Below are 12,016 nucleotides of genomic sequence, written 5' to 3'. Positions count from 1 at the left end.
GCGTCTAGTTTTTATGCAGCTGAAGAAAAGTGTGTGCTGTGTTCGTCACTGGGAACCTAGGGCTGTATGATTCAGTTTCAGATAGATGCAGAAACAAATGCAAGGAATTGAAAATAGCTCGCAGGGCTGTGAAATAGGAACTACATTACCAGGAGCAGCAAAGAGAGGGCAGAACGGCGGCGTAAAGGCTGGCTTGACCGGGCCAGGCAAGGGTCTTGGGTAGATGTGCGTATAGAAATACACTCAAAGCCCCTTGCCTGCCGATGTCCTTAGGCCAACCAAAAACCTAGCTTGCTGGGTGTGTTCAAAGATCGTTCAAAAGAAGAGAGGATCCTTAACCCCCCCGAGGATGAAGAGCGCAGATTCAAGGAACCATGATGTCAGGAGACTCCTCAGCGCTGCCCGACCACAAACCGGCTGCCAGTGTGGGTGGGTGTGGGTGGGTGTGTGGGGGAGGGGGCTGTTAAATTTTAGCTGCAGCAGGCATCGAAGGGGGGACCTGACTTTATTTCTGGCTCATTCTCAGGGACCAGCTTCCTTCTCCCCGGCACTGCGCTAGACGTAATAATGCCCCACAGCTCCTGCACCACCTTCTTCACACCCCTGGGAGGCCCTGCAGGAGAAGCCCCGTGCGAACAAGGCTTCACTCTCTTGCAGGGGGGGACAGAAGCATCCCCCCTTTCCTGCATTTTAAAAAAAACCTCGTATCTACCCAAAAACCTGCCCTGTCCATTACTCCCCCGAGGCAGGTGCTCCCCCCGCCCCGTCTCCGTTTCCTTCCAACCCGCCCCGCCCCCTCCCAGGCGCACCGTCCGACTGCAGCGGAAGCGCGGCTGCCCCGACCTCGCCCCCCGGCCGGCAGGAAGTCCCTCCGCCCCGACCTCACTCTTGCCCTCTTCCTCGCCGGCTGGCCGGAAGTTCCTCTGCCCCGACTCCCCCTCCCTCTCCGGCCGGCCGGAAGTCCCTCCGCCCCGAGTCAGCTGCAGCGGGTTGAACCGGGGGAGGGAGAAGATGGCGGAGCAGGGTGAGCGGCGGCGGCGCGGGGCTTGGGGTGGGGGTTATGATGCTGAGCGTGGACGGCATCGCCTGCCCGCTAGGGGGAGGCGCCCGGGGGCTGGACACGGTGTCAGGGGGCCAGGCTGGGGCAGTCCCTGGCTGACGGGCCTCCAGCTGGGGGGGGGGTCTCAGGCCTGTCCCAGCTCTGGGTAGAAGCCCCCTGGGATGTGGGGCCCTGAGGTGGCCTCGCTGGGGCCCAACCTACTCGCTCGGCTTTTGCGGGTTCCCCCTGGCCTCGCCTCCTCGTTTGAGGGGTACCATCAATTTGGGGAGTCATTTGCGTGGGAGCTGGTGCCAAGTTAGCCTCCTTTTGGCAGGTGTCAAGCCCCCCCCGCCCCGTGCCACTCGTACTGGAGGTTGGCTACCCCTGCACCAAGTGACATGAGGTGCTTGTGAGGATGGTTGCCATGACACGGTGTTTGGAAGCCATCCGTGGTGGCAGTTAAGTTAATTTGCATGCCACGGAGCTTCTTGCCTGGTCACATATGCATGCCCTCATGCAAAAGTTTGCATTGAAGTAGCACATTGTGGAAAGGATGAAGCATGGCAAAGGACGTCTCCCCACAGGCATTGTCTCTGTCACTTTCTGCTAGGGCCAGTGGCGATGCGTCGGGGGTGCATGTGCACCCCCTGACCGGCCGTCCTCCCCGCTTAGGCAGTGGGGAGTGGGGCCCGCAGGGAGATTGGCCATGGGGGGACTCCCCCCAGTTACTGACTGGTCCCTGGGGGGGGGGCACATGCCCCCCCCCCGGGACTAAGGGGGCACCAGTTGCCCATGGCTATGGTGACAGCCTTGAATTTCCATTTTCAAAAGAAGAAAGCTCAACGGTTCTACGATATTGTAGGTTCAGCATTCAACCTGTGGTGGCCCAGCTTAGACTGGAATGGAAATTTGGGATGAAATGTAACAAGACTTCAATTATCCTGTGTGTATGATACCTTCATACTTCCTGTTTCCAAAGACGTTGTTCATAAGTGACTCAAACATCTTCATCATCTCTCTCTTATTAGAGGAGGCTAAGTAATAATGCGTTCTGTATACATTGGACCTATGTGAGGATTGTGGTGCAAATCCTGAAAGGTACCGAGTTGATTGTTACCTCTTCTTTACAGCTGGAGGAGCGGAGGAACAGAAGTAAGGTGACTCACTATGAAGTGCTACAAAAAGTTAGTGGAGGATTAGGATTAATGAATCTCAGGGCGTATTCTCCTGCTCTAAAAGTACACTGTGGTGCTAGCTCAAGAAAAGACTCTGGCTTTTACAAGCACATTCACAATGTATATTGCTGCATTTGCATTAGAAATTTCATTAATCAGAGCAGTTAGGTAAATTTATTTGAGCTTGGTCTAGAGCAGAGATTCTCAACCTGTGGTCTGTGAACCACCACTGGTTCATGAGCTCCATCCGGGTGGTCTGCAGAAAGACTGTGGAACAATTGAGAATATCTGTACTTGGCCCTGCACTTGATTTATTTTTTCTGAAGATTGAGATTAAGTGGTCTGCTAATACCCTCAGCACTTTTTAAGTGGTCCGTGAAAAGAAAAGTTTGAGAACTTTAGAGTTTGCTTTGTTAGTATATGATTACAGGTGAATTATAGCTGTCAAGTAACTATAACTACAACTTCTGTCCCTTTCATCGCATGCTTTCTGTTGTACTCTTTAAGTTGTCTAGCAATGTCACAGTGTGATTTGGAGGTCCCATGGTTGTTTTGAGGATGAGTGACTTATTTTACTAATCTAATTTGACACAGGTCACTTGCCCTGTCTTCTCATTTTACTTCATGCTCAGTTTCCCTGTCTTGTTCTTCTGTCTCCCCCTCTTTGAGGGCAAGAATGATGTGAAATTACAATGGCAGCAATGAAGATAAACTTCCACTTTCTTGTTTAAAGGAAAAAGTCTCTTAATGAAATGAAGTACTGATGCAGTGCTGTTGAAACCAAAAATGTAAGACAGGTTTATTATCTTCCCTATTATGCCAGTGATGCATCATTAATTAAGAGGATAGCTCAGTATCAGTAGAAGAGACACGAGTCCTAGGTTAAGGGTTAGGGCTGGGCTTTGCTAAGTGAGCTGTCTGACCAGAAAATCCAGGTAAAGTATAAGAGACAATATTGATGAGAAACTTATTTCCTGTAAACTAGAACATGCCATGTCTGATTCTCATTCAGTTAACAAGTCACATTAGCAATGAGAGCTGTTAATATTCTGATCTGGTTATGTTTTAAACTCATTTAGCACTATTGGAAATAACACAAAAATTAGGGTGGCAACAAATCAAGCACTCCTAATAACAGCAATATTGGAAGATGCTGAAAAGAACTGCCACATGAAGTTGGCACGTGAACTGCCACATGAAATTGCATGTCCAGTACCAGGTATTTTTAATAAATCTCTACAGTTGAGGTAATACAGTGACTGTAGTATGGCAAATATGGTACCTGTTAAGAGAAGAGAGTTATTTTTGAACTACAGGTCCATTAGCTCAACCTTAATTATATGCTAGGCTTCTGAGCAAATTTTGATGGAAAAAATAACTAAAGACTTGGGGGTCACATCTGGGCACTCATTTACAGCTGGGGACAGTCTTTGGTGTATAGCTGGGGTTAGTCTCAAACTCTCATCTCTAGAACTGTAGCAAGATGCTAAAATTGCTCAGAAACTGTTTCCCTCTGCTACAGATAAGGAAGCATTAGTGGTGTAAGACAGGGCAATTCATGTGAAATACTGTGTTAAATATGAGTTACCTGCGGGCAGGAAAGATGAACACTCACTCAACTGCGTTCAGAAACGTCTTCTAGCATGATCAGTGGAGAACATTAAGCTTGTTTCTGAGAGGAGACTAAAAAACTTCACTGTTTTAGCCTACAAAAATAAGGATGAGAGAGGTTTTGGTATGGTCTGTAAATAGGGACCTACCAAATTCTTGATTGTGTGATGTTTGTGGAAACTGTGAAATTGGGCAGGCTCCGCAAAACATAGTGGGCTCTGCAGTTTTGGTTGCCTCATTGCCACCCCGCCACCCCAAACTTACCAGTAAGCAGAGAAAAGGGTGGGAAGCCCCACAGTCTTGGAGCATGGGGAGCGGGGGGAGAGGCAAGGGTGGAGGTAGCAGGGAGGGGAGGAAGGGCACAGCTGCTCACAGCAGGAGGTGGGGATGCTGCACAAGCAACTGGACCAGGGTCCCAGGTCAGCTATGGCAGGCAGCCAGGAAACTGCACTGTGATCCATAGAGCCCTGGCCTGGCTTGTTGTGCAGGGCTCTACTGACCCCAGTGCAGCCCCACAGCTGCCCTGGTGCAGCCCTTTTGCAGCATCTACACTTGGAGGTGGCCCAAAACCGCAGTTTAATTACACTGGGGAAACCATTATTCCACATGTAATAATAAGTGAATGAATGGCTTCCTCCGGCTTTATCAGGGTAATTAAGCTGCAGTTTTGGGCCATCTGGCAGTCTGTGGGGAGGGGCAGGACTGCTGGGGCCCCTTGGCCAATCAGAGGTGTGTGGCAGGACACTTGGTGTGCCTGCCACTTTAAGAGGTCAGATAGCCTGCTGAGACACTTGCAGGTGGGGTCATGGCTAATTATAGGGTCAGCTGACCCAGTGGCTGGCAGGCGTGGCTAGGCCTAAGCCAGGGAGTCACCTGATTGCAATGGTGACCCCTGATTGGAGGAGGGCTGGGCTTAGACTGGATGTAGGCCCAGAGCCTGGGGGCAGGGTTGGGAATAACATCTTGGGAGTTGGTGGAGGAACATCACTTAGCAGGAAGGTTGCAGCTTCTGAATTCTAGCATGGAGAACAACATCTGAAAGGTATACCTAGAGAAGGGTGGGGTGAGTGTAGTGAGCATGGGGGCCTGTTGAGAGGCCTGGATGAGCCCAGAGAAGGAAAGGGGATGTGAAGAAGGACCTATTGAGGGCTCTGGGTGAGCCCAGAGAGAGGGAATGATCTATGGAGAGGAGAGGGCTGGCAGCTGGAGGACTGACCCTGGGAACTTCGACTGGTCCGAGCTGGGGCCAGGGCCTAGGAAGGGCTGAAGGGTGAAATAGCCCACTGCAAGAGACTGCCAGAACTGGAAGATTGGAGTCTTGACTGGCCTGGAGGCAGGGCCAGGGCCTAGGAGAGGCTAGAAAGTCCCTGTGGGGGCAGGGAGGGGCACAGCCAAGAGGCAGGGGTCTAGTAGCAGGTAGGCCAGGATGATGATGACTGGTGCTAGGCTATCTGAGGAGGAGGGATCATCAAGAACATGGGTTCAAGAATGAGCTGGAACCAGAGATAATTACCAGGTCCCCTGGCCCTGGCTCTAGCAGCTCAGGAGGGGATAAGACATTGAGGAGAAGCTCAGAGAGGGATGAGCAAGATCAAATAGGCCTGAAGACCTGTCGTGGGTAAGACCTGAAACTGCACCTTACTGGAGCTGGTTAGCAGGGTGAGGCTACCTGTGGTGGGGCAGCCCTCATGAAATGCCACACATGAGCCACTTCAAGGCAAGGTGAAGAGGGGGCACAGAAAAGCCTCAACTCCCACTGCCTTGTGGGTTACCCCATGGGGGGGGGAGACTTGGGGAGTGCACCCTGACAGAAATGCACTTGGCAGTGAAGACCAGGTGGACCCCGGGGGGCAGGGAGGGTCCAGAGGCCTAGCTTCATAGTTTCCAGGGTTGGAAGGGACCTGAGCAGATCATCTAGTCCGACCCCCTGCCATGGCAGGAAAGAGTACTGGGGTCAAACGACCCCAGCAAGGTGTACATCTAGTGGCTTTGGTGAAATGGGCTGCTCCTAGCCACCTAGCCTAAGAGACGGAGAACTATGGCTCATCAGCCAAGAGCCAGCCCAAAAAGGCAGTATCCTCAAACCCATCCCAACAGGGAAATGCCCCCTAACTCCACAGTACACCAGACCCTGCATAGCCAAATAGGGGAGCATCCCCAAACTCCATAGGACCACTGACCAAGAAAGAGGGTATCTCCACATCTCCCAGTCTACTCCAGCCAACCACCTCCAAATTCAACCCTTAGCCCAAGTTCAAAGAGGATCATCACTCAAAGATGGAATACCTGTAAACTCTCCAGATCCCTCCAGCCAAGTAAGGGAGCATCCTCAAGCTCCTTAATCCCTGCAGCCTTGTAAAGAAATGTCTCCAAACCTCCACCCTGGACAGGGCCCATCCCCACTCCAGAGAACATGTAAAGAAAGTGGCATTGGGCAGTCACTCACGTGGCAGCTTGTCGACACGCCAGGGCACAGAGTTGGTGACGTAGCTCCACTTGGCGGCAGTGACTAGGATCCAGGTCCCCAAGCGGTAGCTGATGGGCAGCACACTGATGCCCTCGTGGTCTGTGGAGCCTGAGGCCAGCAAGGTCTGGTTCCCATAAATCTCCACGGCCGCCTGGGCCAGGGGGGAGAGGTCACCACTCTCATACACCTGCACTTTGATCAGCACCTCTGGTGGATCATAGTGAGGCCCAGTGAGTTGGCGAGACCAGAGGGGCCTAGTGTCCCAGTGGGGGCCGAGAATGGAGTGCAGGACCAGATGGTTCCAAGGGCCTGGATAGCTAGGCCTAGTGAGGGACATAGTGGGATCCAGGAAGCAGACTGGGAGCAGAAGGGGCTGGGAATGGAGTGTGGGACCAGACAGGTCCAAGGGGCTGGATAGTGAGGTCCAGCGAGAGGGTCTTGAGTCTCACAGCAAGGCCCAGCAAGATGCGAGAGCATTAAAAAAAGTAGAGAATAAGTTGGGTCTAGGACAAGGGACCAGGAGGGGCTGGCAGCCCAGAGAAGGAGAACAAGGGACCTGGTAGCCTAGGGAGTAGCTGCATGAGACCGAGTAGTCTGAGGGCCTGGAGAGGAGAGACTGAAGGGTCCAGTAGCCTGAATGGGGGCCAAGATGGAGACCAAGGGGTCTGAAGGCCTGAAGTGGGACTGAGAGAGGCCAAGGGTCAGAAGGCCCAGATCGGGGTTCTTTGAGCAACTGATTGAACATCGATAAGGATGCTATCTTCAAGGCATGGGACATGGTATAGGGAAGGTACAGAGCCATGTGATTGGTCCATAAGGCCAAGACCACAAGTTGGGTGGTCATTATAGTAAGATCAGGACAGCTTCCTGCATTGTATATATCTATTAACATCAAGGCATGGCAGCAAAGGGTGGGGCAGGCTGCTCGTAGAGTGGGGTAATTTCAAAATTTTGGGGGCTACCCTGTGACGGGGCCCCTACTGCGTTCAGCTCATGAAAATGGCAGCTGGCCCCATGATCTGCCTGTGAAATCAGCCAGCCACCTCCTTGAGTTCGGTAGACCCCTATCTATAAATATACCAAAAAGGAAAACATCAGGCAGAAAAAAGAACTTCCTGTGTGAAAGAAGGGGTGTCATACACACCTGTTTCCCATGCATCAGATCCCAAAAAGGTGAGCAGTAGTGGGGCAAGATGTGGCCCAGGGGTTAATGCAGCCATTGCTCAACCCCCGGATGCTGACATATGTCCCTGGTGGGACTCCGTAGGTAGAGATTTGTTGATGAACTTGCCCTGCAACTTCGTGGCATCTCTGCTTTCCTTTCAGGGTGAGTGTTTGACATCCCTGTATTAAAGGATAAAGCTGGCACAAAAACAAATGGGTATAAATTGGTCACGAATAAATTTAGTAAGTTTGGTAATTGAAAAGTGGTTCCTAAGCATAAGTTGGGAGGTTCTGGAACAATAAGGGCAAAACACCTCATAGTTTGAAGATGAAGCTTGAGCAGTCCATGAAAGGGGTTGTATGACAGTCGGTGACTGGACTTGGTAACTCAGAAGATTTTTTTCTAGCCCTGTGCTGCTAGAGCTCCCACCTGAGTCTCGGGCTTCGGTATGCTTGATACTGAGACATCCCCTCTCTGTAAGCACTGGACGTACCCCTGTGGTCACTTATCAAGTAGACATATTTAAGTGGCCTGATGTGGCATGACTTTAAGGGCACACTTTCTTTCCTGGTGGCTCAGTACACTACTCTTGTTCCCCTTGCAGTATCAGTCCCTCCCAGAAAAATGGCTAGAGGGCACACCTTTTGTCTGAAGCAGAAAATTTTATTACCATAATTTCAGCAGCACAACTTTTGTAACTGCCTTCCCAGTATTGAGAAGGTGTCTCAATGCTTACTGCTCCTCAGGCTACTACTCAGAAGCCAAGCACCATTGTACCTGCATCTGATTCTTGTATGTAATTAGACTGAAATAAAACTCAGATACAAAGAAGTAAAATAAGGGCTTTATTTCTTGGAAGCATCTGCTGACATCCAAATCTGCAAGCATGATGTTCTGTGTGGAGAGCTCAGCACATTTTACCTTACCTCTTTGTTAACATTTTCAAAAAGTTTGGGTTTTTTTTAATGAACTCTAGATCAGCGGTTCCGAAGCTGACAGATTACACACCACCAGCTTAAGAGGATACAACCTTAAGTACCGCCAGCAAATTTTTCAGTTCAACCTTAAGTACCACCAGCAAATTGTTGGCATATAAAGTGCAAGCACCTACTCTGGACACTCTTAAGAAACATTTGGATGCTTATTTTGTTGGGATCCTTTGACCCCAGCTGACTTCCTGCCCCTGGGGTGGGGGGCTGGACTGGATGATCTTACAAGGTCCCTTCCAGCCTAATGCCTATGAAATCTATTAAGGTAATTATAATGAGTCTGTTAACACATACCATTGACAGGTTGTCTATGTACCACTGGTGGTACCTGTACCGCAGGTTGGGAACTACTGCTGTAGCTTACAGGTTGGTATCGAGGTCACCAGAATGTGTGTAATGTCCTCTTGGAGTTGGTTGCTGTGTGTGTTTTAACTTGTCTGAGTGTATGGAGCTTTCCACTTGCTATTCCTACCATTTGTACTTTTTCCAAGACTCCTGATCTTCAAAAATGGAGGCTGTCTTGGGCATCGTGCTTCTCACTGAATGGCATGTAGCCGCAGAGTTGGAGCACCTCTTGCGCATTTGCTGACCATGGGGCGGAATGGGGGAAGCGAGCAATCTCCTTCCTCTGTCTCCATCCACAAGGCCATAAGTAAGAGTTATCAAAAGCCGCCACCAGTTGGCAGTTTTAAATTTAAAAACAATGTTTGTTTTTTTCTTTAAAGTTCCAGGTGGCTAAGCTGTCAGTCAGAATCCTTGTTATACACGGATTCGGTGTCACATTCGTGTATAACAAGATTTCTGACTGACAGTTTTAAAAAAGGTGGTTGAGATGGGAATTCTCCCATTCACATACTCTATACAGAGCTAGTCATGTAGAGAGTGCTCTCTTGCTGATGGGAAGGTGGAGTTTCTTTATTTCTTTGCACACAGCTTATTTTGTGGTTGAGGAAATCATTTTTCTTAACCTCACATTATAGTATTGGTGAAATTTGTGTTGCCCGCTGAGAATTTTGGTAATTTGCCCTCTGACTGGTGAAGACCCACTTTCTCTTGTTAGATATCCCAAAGGTTGTCAGTTCACTTTTGGCTTAATGTAGCTCTGACTTTTTCTCAAATTTCATTTCCCTGCTGAGAACCAGCAAACTGTGCTTGCTGGCTTTTTGGAAGATCAAAGTAGTGTGTAACTCGGTTGCCATTGCTCCCTTGGGTCTAGGTGCCTTGTTCATTTTCTTTTGAGCCACGTAATCTCTTCATTTTCCTATTCCTGACATCAAAGCAGCCACAAACTTAATCTTCTCTGTGAAGCAACCTCATCTGCTTTTATTTCCTCCTCTTGTTCCCTGTGATCCCCATTAACAGCTATACCATCATCCTTGTTTTGATTTTTGTTTGCCTCTTTGTAAAAATCTCTTATCTTTGTGATCATAGCCATCATATTAGGATGTTGTTGTTGCAGAACTGGTTCTTGTGAGATGTTCTTTCTTTTGCAGAAAACACTTTTTACCTTCAAACTCAGAAAAGTTTGATTTATGGTTTAAAAACTGTTATGTTAAACCAATCTTAATTACTTTCTCTAACCAATTAAAGCTATGTAATTTTAAAGTTTGCCTTATGAGCCTTCTGTATTTTGCAGATTTTGGAGTATTTCCTAATTGAGGAGATCCATAATACAGACAACAAGGGAATCCTCTGGTGGATGTCTCTGAAACCATATGAAGTCATGGCAGAAACTGAAGAAAAATCATCTGAACCCAAAAAGTGTGGTCCATACATTTCATCTATAACCACTCATGGCATGAACTTCGTGATTCGTGGAATAGTGCTGTTTTTTATTGGTGTATTTCTTGCATTAGTATTAAACTTGCTGCAGATTCAGAGAAATGTTACGCTGTTTCCACCAGATGTTATCACCAGCATCTTTTCGTCAGCTTGGTGGGTACCGCCTTGCTGTGGCACAGCTTCAGGTATGTTCAAGGAAGTGCCAAATATCTGTGCATGATTTGAGGTGGGGATAGATAAGTGAACAGGAAGAAATTAAAATTCTTTCATTAGTAGAAAGTTTAGAACAATTAAAATGTTGGGTCCAGAGGTCTACCTTTTCTTAACTATTTGTGGTAGTCTTTTTTTTTTCCTTCTTCTTTAATCTCCCTCAGATGTAGTGAAAAGTTCAAGGTCAGCTCTCTTGAATTCGTATTGTTAGAGCAACTGCTGCTTCTGTTTAACACAGAGTTTAATAAAACATAGAAACATGTGCCATTGTAATCTTTGGGCTGGAATCCAATGATAAACTTTGTGGGGAGATTTTTGAAAAAAGCATCTGAAAGCATTAGATAGTTCAAGGTGTGCTGGCTTGCCCCACATGGAGCGAGTACCTTGACCCCATACAAATGCCTGTTCTAGTTTCACGTGTACTTGAGTGTGGCCTGAAGCATAGGCTCACAGCTGTAAAGTTTGCGTAGATGAGGCCTGAGCTGTCTCTCGGTCCAGCATGCAGCTTTCTCCCTATGGCTAGCTTATTGTTATCAGTAGAAGTACTCTGAAATATTCCATTAAAAGCCTAATTGGGCTTTGGGCTTTGAAGGGCCCTCCTACATGTTCAAATTTAAGCTGGGTAGAAACCAGCTATACAATTTTTCCACATTTTCAAGCATTAACTTTATAGCTGGATGGACCTTTTTACTGTGTGGTAATTGCTTTGCATGTGTGATTAGTCTTTTTTTTTTTTTGGCATGATTAACCACTGAATTGTGTAATATATGTATTGTATAGCAGGAGCCAAAGTGTAGGGAAGACCTATCCCTTAGGTCAATTTAACACTTTACCAGAGGGTTATTCTTAATAATATTGGAGAATTCAGTTATTAATAGGTCATTAAAATAGAGTGTATTCCTGGAGCTTGATTACAATAAGTATAAGGAGCCCAGTTCCTGCCTTAGTGGGCGTTAATACAAATCAATACATTTATTTCTGCTCTGACAATTATAACTGATGTAAGGGTTTTGCTAAAGGACATTTTATGCTTTTCTGTAGTTACCTAATTTTCTTTTGGTAACTTGTTGAATTATTGTACCACAGATTGCATTAAGGAGTCTGATTTGAGAGGAAATTGTCCAAATATTTTTCTGAATTTCTTTTTTTTTGCCTTCTCCTGGGAATGTACTTGGAATATTTTGGGCACAGTTACATATTTATTTTATCTGTAAGTTACCCGTCTATCATAGTGCTCTTTCTCTAGCCTAATCGAGATTTCAGCTTAGCTGTGGTTTCCTGCATTGGTTGCATATTTCTTTTATGCTTTAAATTGGTTATCTTGACACAGGTTTCACAGTTTCATAGTTGGTAGGGTCGGAAGGGACCTGAGCAGATCATCAAGTCCGACCCCCTGCCCCGGCAGGAAAGTACTGGGGTCAAACGACCCTGGCAAGGTGTTCGTCTAGCCTCCTCTTAAAGACCCCCAGGGTAGGAGCCAGCACCACATCCCTTGGAAGTTGGTTCCAGATCCTAGCTGCCCTGACCGTGAAGTAGCACCTCCTGATGTCTAGTCTGAATCTACCCTCTGCCAGCTTG

The 12,016-nt window shown here is 47.9% G+C and overlaps 1 protein-coding gene across 1 annotated transcript in view; it reads left to right on the top strand.

Moving 5' to 3' along the window:
• Positions 1–948: 948 nt before the first annotated feature.
• The window catches only part of INSIG2 (insulin induced gene 2), a 20,981-nt gene continuing 9,913 nt past the window's right edge, over positions 949–12,016 (top strand). The window contains exons 1-2 of the mRNA XM_019554381.1: positions 949–1,024; positions 10,083–10,413. Coding sequence (XP_019409926.1) covers positions 10,146–10,413 — 268 coding nt within the window. The 5' untranslated portion in view covers positions 949–1,024; positions 10,083–10,145. The remainder of the gene's footprint in view (positions 1,025–10,082; positions 10,414–12,016) is intronic.

Source organism: Crocodylus porosus, unplaced genomic scaffold, assembly GCF_001723895.1.
Source record: "Crocodylus porosus isolate Cpor-Errol unplaced genomic scaffold, CroPor_comp1, whole genome shotgun sequence".
Lineage (NCBI taxonomy): Eukaryota > Metazoa > Chordata > Crocodylia > Crocodylidae > Crocodylus > Crocodylus porosus.
This window is presented reverse-complemented; position numbering and strand designations above follow the sequence as displayed.